General features: G+C 27.9%; 1 protein-coding gene across 1 annotated transcript; it reads right to left on the bottom strand.

Moving 5' to 3' along the window:
* Positions 1-6,150: 6,150 nt before the first annotated feature.
* LOC135924027 (uncharacterized) lies at positions 6,151-12,674 on the bottom strand. The gene is made up of 5 exons (XM_065459075.1): positions 12,657-12,674; positions 12,139-12,228; positions 11,756-11,921; positions 6,996-10,094; positions 6,151-6,923 (listed from the first exon to the last, which is right to left on the bottom strand). The coding sequence occupies exons 1-5, from the start codon at positions 12,672-12,674 to the stop codon at positions 6,151-6,153; spliced, it is 4,146 nt and encodes a 1,381-aa protein (XP_065315147.1).
* Positions 12,675-13,911: the final 1,237 nt, after the last annotated feature.

Below are 13,911 nucleotides of genomic sequence, written 5' to 3'. Positions count from 1 at the left end.
ACAAACCCTTAAAAAAATACTTCTTAAATAGAGATTTTAAAAGCTGTCCTAAAATTTTGAAAAATCAGAAGCATATTTAAGATTCGTTTCACAAGTAGGAAATCTACTTCATGCAGTTAATATTCAGTTGCAATCAGAATATTTTTTATTTAAAAAGATTCACAAAATCATGCTACAGCTCTGTTCATCTCTACAGTTAAGAATTGATAATAAATATTATGCCGCTATTGCTAAAAATATTATATTAAAATGTTCAAATAATACTCTAATTAATACATTTTTAAATGATGCAGATATTTTTATTAAGACAATTTTAGAATATCTACAATCAAAATTTGATTTTAATAACTCTATTTACAAATGTATAAATATCATGAAACAGAAACCATCAATTGATGGTTTTTATAATTTAATAAATATATTAAAAATGCCGAAAGATATTGATGTCTTGTTTGAGGAGATTGTAATTCTCTCTATTTTTTATGATTCGTCAAAATACTTAAAGATAAATATTCTAAAAGCAGAGGAGAAATGGGTTAAAAAATTTCGTAATAACGATAAATCCCCATGCTTGAAAAAAATATGCGAGTATGTCTTCTCCTTACCTCATTCTAATGCCTCATTAGAGCACATTTTTAGATTGATGAGGACTGCCTGGAAAAAGGAGAAAAATCGGATTGCTTTAACAACATTAGAGGTCGAGCTAATGGTTAAACAAATATATAATATGTCATGCCAGGAATTTTATAAATATCTCAATAACGACGGTAAACATTTAATTCTATTATTTAAATCTCAAATAAAATATAAATAAGTTTTAGCAAAGGCCCCTTAAAATTTATTGTGAATTTTTAACTGTAATGATGATCACATCTGTAGCATAATTTTGTGAATCTTTGTTAAGATTCTTCAGATTGCAACTACACATTAATAGCATGTAGTAGATTTCCTACATGTGAAATCATTCCTAAATATACCTCTGCCATTCATTATTGAAAAAAAATTTCAAAATATTAGGACAGCTTTTATAATCTTTAGAAATATTTTTTTAAAGGTTTATTAAATTTTAAAATTCCGATGGAGGGTATTAGGAACATATCGCAACCAACATTGTGCTGACTCAATTCTGTAAATACACTCTGTTTTTACCAAATTCACTGAGGCATTATCAGATCAGAAAGCTGACATGTAATATATTAATAATCTCAAATCTGCTATATTTACCTTTATAAGGTTAGCTATGTCTTTAAATTTTTCACTATTTGAGGGGAAAAAATTTAATAGTTTTATTGAAACGACCTTAATTTTGATGAAATAGCGAAGGATCGAGGGAGATATTTTAATATTTCCCTTATTTTATGCATCTGATAGAATTGCATATGTATGTCCATCTTTCAAATCGTCAAGAATTGACCTCCTGAATTTAGGTCATAAAACATTGATGATAGTTTTGCTCATTTTTGTTCTACAAGTATAGTTTTTATTTATATTAGAGTTCGTTAAATATTATGGGAAAAAAATTCTACCAACATTATGAGGATAAGTATCTCTGTGAATTTTGTAAAGATAAGTGTTTACAATTGCCGCAACTGTAGTTGCATCTGTATTATTTCTTATTTTTGGAGTACCTTATTATGTATTTAAACGTGATACGTGATAATTAAATCCCTATAATGTTATACACACACGGTAGATTTCCAATTGCGGTCGTTTTACTGGACATTCGCATAAAATATATTTTTAAAAAATTAAAATCGTTTTTTATATAAAATTTTATCTTGTTTACACTCTTTTATATTTAAAAAAGATCATTGGTTTTTTTTATAAATTAATATATTTTAATAAACCAAGATGTTATTTTATTTTGAAAATACCGACTTTGTATTTATATAAACTAAATAAAAAATAATAGGCGAATAATTAAATCAATTCAATTTCCCGGCCGAAGGGCGGGTTTGCCCGCAAAATTTTTTTTAGCAATTTTTATATTTCTACCGCAATTTTTATATTTCTCCCACATAATATCAAAATTATCCCGCAATTTGAAAATTTTGGCCTAGCAACCCTGATTAAGAATATCACTCAATAATAATGTCTTAATATATATCTTTCGGTAAAAGTAAATTGTATACAAAAAACAGTTGTATATTATTTCAACAAGAAAATTGTCATATATATTGGGTAGGGGGGGGGGAGGGATTTTGCGCATTCATTGTTATTTTTTTTTGTTATTTTGTCAAGTCATCATTATCAAAATTAATATATTTTATTTAAATAATTTTTTCAAATTGTAAAATCTTATTACTAAATCGTTATATTATTGTTTTTGGAAAATAAAATTATTTGATTTAAAAATATGAAATTAAATACAAATTAAATCATATCCCTTCTGAAAATATTTATTACTGTTAATATTAGCAATTAACGAGTAAGAGATACTTAATATTATATTGGTTTTATGTTGGTTTATGTGTTTTGTGTCTAAACGTGTGGGTTTTTTAAAAGGGAAGTACACGGTTTGTGTAACTTATAAAAGTGTGCGGATTAAAGCAAAACCTAAATACATGGAAGTGCTGCTCGTTTTTGCCTATTTTTTTAACAATAAATCTTATCGTATGAATGTGCTATCCATTTTAATAGTCTGTTACATGGGCGCTGCCCAATTTTTGTCATATAGACCTGGTACACAGAAGTGCTTTTCTTAAGAGAAGAGATAAAGGGAAAGAAAAGGGGAAAGGAAAAAAATGAAATAAAAAGAAAGGGGTAATAAAGGAAAAAAAAAGAAAAAGAAAGGTTATAATAGAATTCAAGGGGAACTGAAGGGAAATAGAAGGAAAAACGAATATGGAAAGGAAATCAAAAAAAAGAGAGAGGGGAAAGGAAAAAGGGTTATGAAAAGTTGAGGATAAGATAAAGGGTAGGAAAATAGAAAAAGTAAAATAAATATGTAAAGGAAAATAAAATAAAAAGGTAAGAACTGGTAGAAGAAGAAGGAAAGTGGGAAAAGAAAAAGAGCTAGGAAAAGGAGAATGAAGAAAAAAGTAAAGAAAAGGGGAAAGAAAAAGAAAAGGGAAAATAAAATAAAGAAAAAGGGGAAGAAAAAGTGAAAAAATAAATAAGTAAAAATAGGAATAGGGAAAGAAAACGGTAAAGGAAAGTGGAAAGAAAAAAAAGGGATTGGAAAAATAAAGAAAGATAAAAATGAGGAAGAATAAGAGAGGAAAAGAGAAGAAAGGGGAATGTAATAAGATAAATTAAAAGAGAAAGGAAGGAAAACAGATAGAAGAAAGGAGAAGGGAAATGAAGCAAAAGAGAAAGGAGAAGGGAGAAGGGAAAGGAAAATGAAAAGAGAAATGAGGAATATGGAAAAGAAATTAAAAGGGAAAAGGAAAAGGAAAAAAGGAAAAGAAAATGGAGAAAAAAGGATAAAAAGGAAAAGGAAAAAGAAAAATGGCAATGAAAAAGAAGAAAGGGAAAGGAAAGGAAAGAAAAGAAAAGAAAAGAAAAGAAAAGAAAAGAAAAGAAAAGAAAAGAAAAGAAAAGAAAAGAAAAGAGAAAGGCGAAGGCGAAAGGAGAAGGAAAAAAAATGGTAAGGAAAGAAAAGGGAAAAAAGGAAGAGAAAGAGAAGAAAGGGGAAGATAGTGAGCAATTAAAAGGGAAAGGATGGTAAATACGAAGAAATAGGTAGGAAAATAGAAAGGAAAATGAATATGTAAATAAATTAATAAGGAAGGATGATTAATTTGGCATCTCTTTCTTTGTTTAGCAATGACTAATTAATCAAAATTAAGAGGGATTAAGATAAGGCCTGTTTTCTAAAATAAAAATATAATAATATTAATAATGCACTGAACCTGCAGAGGAGACAATATTAGGTTCAATTCTCTAGCAATAATGGGAATATCATCCGATATTGGTAAAGCTAAAACAGATGTAATTTAAAATGTAAGAAAGTATAAATATTAAGTTCAACTCCCCAGCAATTTTTGGAATATCATCAGATATTGGTAAAGCTAAAACAGATGTAATATAAAATGAGAAAGTATAAGTAAAAATGTTTAATAATAATAAATTATAAAAACTTATAAAAATAAATAAACATATATGCATTTTTAGTGTATATATATATTTAATATATATTAGTTGACTCCAAAGGGAGACATGGTCTAAATTGTATATATAGTCAAGGCAGGCATGCAAGGCATGCAGCAATTAATTTAGCTATTAGCCGTTCTCTTACCAGGGCCCGAATACCAAACATCCTGGAGCCTACAAATTTATCATTAGATGATAGCTTAAGACCAGATGGCTTAACTTCCGTGCCTTGGTCTTTAGGGAAATCCTTAATTTGGGACTTCACATGCGTATCTTCTTTCCCAAAAAATTTAAATTCTAATCCGGTTGATATAGCCGAGAAAAAAAAACAATGAAATATTCCAAATTCACAAATTATATTTTTACACCGATCGTAATCTCTTCCCTTGGACATATGCCAAGCGGAACTTTAAAGTTCTTAAAAAATATAGGGGATAAGACAAGAGCCCTTACATCAGAACCAAAAGAATTCTATTTTTTAAAACAAAACTTTCAAATCACTATTTTAAAATATAATTACTCATGTTTTTTGGAAACTTGTAGTCCCACCTTCGTTTTTATATAATATTGTTTTATTTTATTTTATATTTGATATGTTAATTTTAATATTAATTTTATTTCTATATATATTTTTAATTTAAAAATAAATGACATTACTTTTTACTAACTTATTGTTGGTAGAATTTTAAACTTTGTGATCTTTGGAATATTTATTTTGCTCATAAGAGCCATCTTTTGCAATGATAGATTAACCAAAATTTGTTCAGCTTTTAAGAGGTTAAGATAGGGTCTGTTTTCTAAAATAAAAGCAAATTATAAATAATTTCAATGCACTGAACGTGCATAGGAGTCAACATTAGGATCAACTCTCTAGGAATTGTGGGATTATCTTCAGATATTTGTAAAGCTAAAAAAGATGTTGTTGCATTTTTGCGTTAGTAAAAAAATGAATTATTCAAATTGTAAACAAGAATAATGTTTTATTAAAATTATTAAGTTACTAGTTGATAACCCGTCAAAAATGACGGGGATGAGAATTTTATTCGTTCTTTTACGATAATTATTTTTACCCCTCCCCCTCCTCCTTCAGGCCAATTCCAACCCATTAAGACTAAGAGAGAGGAATTGTCTTTTTTATTCAATGATTGATGAATAATATATTTTACCTTTATTTGATGATGGAGGAATCAGACATTTTCCTTTTTATGAGATGTGATTTCGAAATTTATATTTTAAATTACAAAAATGAAACAATATCTCTTATTAGCACCCTAAATACTAACATTATTTACCAGAGCTCCTGTTAGTCAGAATTACTGTTCACTCCCCACCGCGTGAAGGTAGGAGATGGATTTTAGGGGAGCAAAGAAATGAAAAAAAGAATGAAAGTCAGAAGGAAGAAATAGAAAAAAAGAGACAAAGATATGAATTATAAGAAAATATAATAAATATTTATACTTCAAGAGTTGATGATTATCGGGTTACAACACATATGCATTTGTAGCCATATAAAAAATATAATATAATAAATTTTATAATATAGAAAATTTTACCTAAAAAAGGAGATTTCAATCTCTTTTCTTTGCTCAAGGTGGTTTCGTTTTTGAAGATGATGTTGTGATTTCCTTGCTCGTAGTTTGTCGTAAATAACTTGAAATAAAACGTGTAAATTGAAATTATAAAATAGAATATACTGTTGTTGGTGAGGAAGATGGTTTAGCGATGGTGAAGAAGTTCTCTTTTCTTTGCTCAAGGTGGTTTCGTTTTTGAAGATGATGTTGTGATTTCCTTGCTCGTAGTTTGCCGTAAATAACCTGAAATAAAACGTGTAAATTGAAATTAAATAGAATATACTGTTGTTGGTGAGGAAGATGGTTTAGCGATGGTGAAGAAGTTCTCTTTTCTTTGCTCAAGTTGGTTTCGTTTTTGAAGATGATGTAAAGTTGGTGATTTGATGGTGAATAACAAAGTTGGTGACTTTTTTAAATTTCTTACAAATTATGAATTTAAGATTTCATTATATACGATATTTTGTGTGAATGTTTTATCATTTTTTTAAATTTTTCCTTGTAATTCTGATGGCAAAATCATAATTTTCATATTATTTTGAGATTTACATCTAGTAAGAGCCACATATAGTTGTCCATGGGCAAAAACGGGCTCAGGGAGGAATAAGCCTACATGATCAAAAGTTTGTCCTTGACTTTTATTTATTGTAATCACAAAAGCGGGAATTATAGGAAACTGTCGTCTTTTTAAAGTAAATGGTAATTGAGAGTCACTTGGAGCTAGATCTATTCGTGGGAGAAAAACTCGATTACCCTTATTATTGCCTGTCAATACCTCAGCGTCGATAAAATTACTATGTAAATGTCGTATGATTAAACGGGTACCATTACAAAGTCCTTTCTTTGGGCTCAAGTTGCGTAATAGCATAACAATTGTACCAACCTTAAGTGTTAGCTTGTGAGGTGGCATACCGGATGGAGTTTGTGAATGCAAAAATTCTAGTGGAAAATTCATTATATCATCCTTATTATCGCTTTCAATGGAATCTGCACTATAATAATGTTTGATAGGGCCTGAAATTATATTAATGATATCGTTGTTGAGGGTTAGTGCAATTTCATTTTTGGTGGTTAATATTATTTTAGTAGAAAGACTATCTATATCAGCAATTTCTATAGAATTACCATTTACACATTTTATTAATGAATCATTTTCAAGCAAATAAGATGGGATTTCAACACTATTTGTAGGAAGATCAGAATTGCTGCGTGATAGCCCATCTCCAATTTTAAGTAACCAAGCATTGTAATCAACTTGATCTGATGAAATACGCATATTATCAATCAAATGTATTATTTTAAAATGACTCTATAAATATGAACTTTTTATACAGGACTCTATAATATCGACTTTGGAGCCTTTAAGCACTACTGGTAAAGTCTGTCTAAAATCACCACCTAATAAAATTACATTTCCGCCAAATGGGTGGGAATTTTTCATAATGTCTTTAAGTAATCGGTCAATGCATCGCAAAGCGTGTTTAGTCATCATTGTGGCCTCATCAATAATAATCAATTTGCTATTTTTAATATCTAGAGCTAGCGAACTATGTAAATTCATATGGGATGTAGAAGTTTCAAAGATAGGCACAGGTAATTTAAATCCGCTATGGATGGTTCTTCCCCCCTTTAAAAGAATAGAGGATATGCCGGTGGTTGCAAAAGGCAATACAATTTGATTTTTTGCTCTTATATAATACATTAAGGTATTGTAAAGATACGTTTTACCTGAACCTCCAGGGTTATCCACGAAGAAATATCTTTCTGGAATATTTTCTAATTCAATCGCTTGTATAATTAAATCAAAAGCATATTTTTGTAATCGGTTTAATTTAGATATAAGCTCGATTGAATCGGCAGCTTCAACATGAGCATCATAATGTTGTTTTGGGGGGATTTTTGTAGGTGAAGGAAGATCAAAACTTTGACAGCATAAACCATGATCAAGAAAAACGTTTTCAATGTCCATTAAAGCCATGTTTATTGCAATTACTTCTGAATATTGACGCAAATAATCTTTAATCATCATAAATCTGAACCTATTCCATAGATATGCAGGATTTTCAGGCTGACAAAAAATGCAGATAAAGACAAAAGTACTCCGAAGTTGTGACGGCATTTGATATATTGATCCCTCTTCTAAGCATGATTCCCACTCTTTATCATCTGATAACAAATTTCTTTTAATAGCTGCCTCTTTAAAAGTACTCATTAAAATTCCATTAATAATTTTTAAATAATCAAAACTTGTAGCCCCGCAAACATGAAGTAATAATAATCGAAGGAAGAATCGTTCACCAGAATTAGGATGAACGGAATACATTCTTGAAATTACATTTAATCGTTTTTTTCTTAGTTTCCAATGGTAATTTGTAAACACATAATGATAAGGTATTTCCCCATAAAGATATTGTCTAGCATTTAGATCTGTCTTATTTAACTCAAACCATGCCGTTAAAGTAGTATGTTTATTTTCTGATCTCAATAAAGCATCTCTTTCATGTCCAGCAGTGATATATACTGGCTGTTGTAAAGGTAAATGAATTCCTAAGCGAATAACAGCGTGCGAGCGGTCATGCATATTATTTTCTAATAACCTCCACATTGATTCACATGCACTCACATATCGCGCATTTAAATGTGATTTAATTTCGTCATGAATATTTATATTTGAAGCAACATTAATGTCAACATTAGTACAGTCATAGCCCTTATAAATATACTTAAAGATATATTTTACCGATTTAATAGATGTACAAATTTCCACGTTAATATGAGCATTGAATTTTAACATTAGATATCGATTATATGGAATAACATAACGATTATCCGTAGGTTTACCGGAAAGAATTGTAATACCATTATCTCGCCTTTTATGATATGGATACCCATCAATATTTGGTCTTGTTTCCATTTGAAAATCCTTCGGAAATTTTTTGGTACATATGCCATTTTCCATGCAAGGCGATTTGGGGTTAAATATCCCGCAAGGACCGTGTATCATAAAATGGGTAACAATCTGAAAAAGTTTAGGATCGAGAATTTTATCTGGCATTTCGGCACAAACAAATTTATCTATAGCTTGAGATGTTTCAATTTTGCTATCATCGTTTAAAATAATAAGTATATGGGCATGAGGCAAACCTCTTTTTTGGAACTCGATTGTATATATAAAAGCCATAGATTTACCAAATAAATTTTTTTTATTTATATCGAACAATAATTCATTTAATTTCAATTTAAAAACACGGGCTATTAAATCTGGTCTATCTGTAGGACTTTGCCCGGGATTTAGATTTTCCTTAATTTCACGCCAATTAGGATTGCATGTAAAAGTAATAAACAAATCAGGTTTGCCAAATTTGAGCACAATGGCCATTGCATCGTGATAGCGTTCTCGCATATTTCTTTGAGAACCTTGAAAAGATGATGGTAATATTACTGCTTTGCCGGGAATTATATTGTTTGACTTTGTTTCCAAGTAGTCCATTAATCCAGAATATTCATCTACTCGTAATTTTGGCTGATTTTGTCTAATAAAATTTAAATTATTCGCCTCGACCTGTAAATAGGAATCAACAATATATTGTTGTGATAATTTCCCAGCAAAAAGGATTGGGTTGAATTCATTTTCACGAATTCCTAATCTAAATATTTTAAACTGTAGTAGTGAGATATTTGCCCTTGTACGACCTGTATCTTCACCCTTTAAATCTGGTTTCCAACCAGGGTCACCAAAAGGAAATAATAGAGGATATACCATTGGATCAAGATTAGGGCTTAATATATTTATCAGATCACTACCATCAACTCGAGGATAGACCTTGATATCCCGTTTAAATGGGGGTTCACCATCATCATTTGTAAAAATCATAGCTACTTCATCTATATTAGGAATGTTATATCTTCGCTTGTCACTTGAGCGATCTGCACGAAAAATCATATTGATTTTTTGAACTGGAGGATTTTCTTGAATAGCCCTATTTTTTTCTTCTTTCTCAATTTCTCCCAAGGTTTTAAAACTAATAGAAAATGGGTTATTCTGTCTTATTAAAATATCTAATCTTTTTAAGAGATCCTCATTGCAACCAGAATTTTCTTTCATGTGTAACCTGCCATTAACAGCCTGGGTGGTCTCAAGGACATATAGTTGTGCAAATTTAGGAGGCATCCCAGTGGAAGGATATAAATGAGATGTTCGGTGATAAATTTGCCCATGAACTCTAAAACAATATGGGCCTGGGTTTAAACTATTAGAAATCTGTGCTCCCATGGATGCGAACGCAAGTGAACTATTATAAGATCTTATATATTTCATAAAGTTTGAATGAAATTCATTGTTAGGATTAGATAAAAGGTCTTGTAAAAAAGGAATATATCGGATTGATGGTATCTTAACTTTCCCCTTATGACAGCAATTCTTAAATTTGCCTATGTGGGTTTTTCCAATAAAAAATTTAGAGAATCGCAATAATCGCACTTAGTGTTGAGTAATCCACAATAATGTTCTTGTACTAATGATTGTTGTGCAGAAATATTTATCTAAAATAAATTTGAGGCCTGCTAAAAATTATAATTTAATATTTTTGTGATTATTCAGAGACCTGCAGACCCGGTGTAATTGTAAAATCAATACCATCAAAAATCAATACGTTATTGATTTTTATAAATCTTTGATTCGACATTTATATATGAATCACAAAATTTTATAAACTCAATCAATAAGGTCCATTTAATTTATTTGAATTCATAATATCATTTATAAAACTTTGAATCAACAATTATATAGCACTTCACAAATTACAAATAATGAGTAAACAAATATAAAATATATAGGATATTGTAAAATAAATAAATTCCCTGATAAATTATATAAAAGAATAGAAAATCATATTTATCATTTTAATATATTTAAAACTATTAAATCTATTTTAAATAAAATTTTTACAAATCGAAAATGGCGGCCAATATTTATAAAGCGATGAAAAAATATATAATAAATAAATATTTTATAATTTTAATGGTCGCCAATATATTTGAAGCGATGCAAACATCTTAAAAATCTATACGGTATTGATTCTACAATAGCAATATATCACTACGGTATTGAATCTATAATGATATCAATACGGTATTGAAGTTACAATGGGTATTGATTTCACAATCAATACACCGGCTCTGATGTAAACATATGCCAGGCTTATAATAATTTTTTCTAAAATATTCCATGGGTAATTACGATTATATACTTATTTTATCTTATATTTTGCCCGTCAAGATGATAGTGAAATAAGAATTTTCTTTTTTATTAGTTGATGAAATATATTTTTTATTGTGGACATAAATTAAAATTAATAACCATATACTTCATAAATAAATAATAAATTATGAATAACCCCTGATGATGGATAAATCAAAAATTTTCTTATCTATCTTATGAGATGTGATTCAGAAATTTATATTTATTAAAATATTTGTTATACATAAATTAAAATTTTTAACTTGGTTTGTTTTTATTGATTTGGGTAGATTAAGATTTTGGTGAATAGTAGATTTTGGTAGTGTCTAATTTAAAAAAATTTATTTGTTAACATAAATTAAAATTTTTAACTTCGTTTGTTTTTATTGATTTGGGTAGATTAAGATTCTGTTGAATGAATGGTACATTTTGGTAATATGATTCGTGGAATTTAATTTAAAAAAATTAATTTATTAAGATAAATTAAAATTTTTAACTTGGTTTATTTTGATTGATTTTGGTAGATTAAGATTCTGCTGAATGGTACATTTTGGTAATATATATCGTGGAATCTAATTTTAAAAAATCTATTTGATAACATAAATTAAATTTTTTAACTTCGTTTGTTTTTATTGATTTGGGTAGATTAAGAGTCCGTTGAATGGCACATTTCGGCAATATGATCCGTGGAATCTAATTTAAATAAATTTATTTATTGTCATAAATTAAAATTTTTAACTTGATTTGTTTTTATTGATATAGGATCACTGAAAAAATTATACTTAGATATTGCACCAAAGGTATCTTGTGTAGGAATCTAAAAAAAATAATAAAATAGATTTTAATGGCCCACAGTAATGTTCAACTTGTTCTTGATTTTCAGTATCTTCAAGATGATTGGATGTTGAAGCAAATTGTTTATTTCCAGTATCTTCAAGATGGTTGGATGTTGTAGGAATAAGACTTTGCTCGTTCCTTTTCTTGATACGACAAAGTGCCTGTCTCTTTCTAGCTTTCTCCTTATGTTGATTTATTATTAAAATTTAAAAATATAAGAATTACTCAATTTTATAAAAATAAGTTTAGTTTAAAATATTTATTATTGTGGACATAAAATAAAATTACTAAATATATACTTCATAAACATATTTATAAAAAATAATGGAAAATATTAGAATAGCCCCTCACCTAATAAATATATATTTCGGAATCACATCTTAAAAATATAAAATTTACTCTTGTTGAAGCAATAATGCCTTCTTTAGATTTTGGTAGTATGAAACGTTCCATTGTTTGGTTTTGTTGAATGGTATCTTGTGTAGGAATCTAAAAAAAAATAATAAAATAGATTTTAATGGCCCACAGTAATGTTCAACTTGTTCTTGATTTTCAGTATCTTCAAGATTAAGATGTGTAAATTGAAAGTATATGGTTTTGCTCGATGTGGTGTCTGTTAAAAAATATAATTATTTACTGATGATTGAAGGTTTTGCTCGATGTTGTGTCTGTTAAAAAAAATATCAATTATTGTAATTATTATATTATTATATGTTTTGTAATTGTTTTTTGTATTAAAATTCTTTTTTTGAAAATGGCGGTTCGATTTGGTTTATGATGCGTGTTTGATATGTTTAAGCTATGATGATTTTTATTGAATATATATATTATAGATTTGAATTCCTTAGCTCTTGTAGGATTATCTGCAAACATTTTTTTCATACTAATGTTCCTTCCTGCCTATTGCCTCAAAATACTTCTGAAATGCTTTCCATGATTTATATGAGATTAAATCCATTTTGCTAATATGATCTAAATTGGCTTAAAATTGCTATGATAGATAGATAGATAAATTATAGATATATAGAAAGAACAATATATTTGACATCAATTAAGACAAAATATTTACATTTCAACTTAGAAATATAATGCTATTTAAAATAAAATATAATTTTATAGATGGCGCTAAATATCATGGAGATTAAAACTACAATTTAACATAACTTAAATACTTCCGAATTTGTTAATATTAATTAAATATTATTAAGAATCACTCTCTATTTAAGTAGGACAAACGTCCAATAATTAATAAAGAAGTTGAATATTACTAATATATTAAAAAAATTATAATTGACTATTATCAGGTAAAATAATTGACTATATAATGTCACAGTTGTGACTGTGACTTTGATCAAATTTGCTATAATCATTTTGATTGGACAAATAATATTTAAAAGAAAACTATTGGCTAAATTTGATTGACATTTTTTGAGGATTATATATATAGATTATTTAGGTCCCCGTCTTTTAAAATGAGAAAAAAACGCGTATTTTAGATTTTTTCATACTATAAGAGTTTTAACAAGTGGGATGATAAACCTTTTTATTTTTCGCTTGGAAAATTTTTTAATATATACTTTTAAAAATATAATTTTTAAATTTTAATTTTTATATTAATTTTCTTTTTCTTTTATTTTGATTATGTTTTTCACTTTGTATTTGATTATAGTTATTTATTTAATAAAAATTTAGAATCATATTTTAGTATATATTTTTATTTTATATTTAGGTTCTTAAGTTCACAATCCAAAACCTCCAATTGTGACAATGGTTGTAATCTAAAATGTAATTTTATCTTTTTTTAAAAAAATTATTTACTTACTTTAAAAAAAAATAATATATACTTATTTTATCCAGTTTTTTTAAAAAAAATAAATAAATACGTACTGATGACATGATGTAGCTATGACATGACGTAGCGAGACATGACATCACGATGACGTAGTGAGGACATCGGAAAATTATAATATAGATATATATATATATAAATAACTTTATTTTGTATGTGCGAAAAATGCAGGAGTTACAAAATATTACTATAATATAATAGGACGATTTATATTTTTAAATTTGAACATAAATGAATAAAAATATAAATCCTGTGTTATTCTTTTTTCATAAGCCATTAATACTATATTTTGTTTACGTTGATCTTTCATTGATTCTCTAGTG

This window comes from Gordionus sp. m RMFG-2023, chromosome 2 (genome assembly GCF_954871325.1).
Source record: "Gordionus sp. m RMFG-2023 chromosome 2, tfGorSpeb1-WG-v2, whole genome shotgun sequence".
NCBI lineage: Eukaryota > Metazoa > Nematomorpha > Gordioida > Chordodea > Parachordodidae > Gordionus > Gordionus sp. m RMFG-2023.
Note: the sequence above shows the minus strand (reverse complement) of the source record. Positions and strands in the feature narration are given on the sequence as shown.

Excerpts from the sequence above, each read along its gene's own strand:
- LOC135924027 (XM_065459075.1), bottom strand. Across the intron at positions 11,922-12,138 it reads GCATTATTGCTTCAACAAGA|GAGAAAGCTAGAAAGAGACA; the intron begins GTAAATTTTATA and ends AATCAACATAAG. Across the intron at positions 6,924-6,995 it reads AGTCGATATTATAGAGTCCT|ATCAAGTTGATTACAATGCT; the intron begins GTATAAAAAGTT and ends GTATTTCATCAG.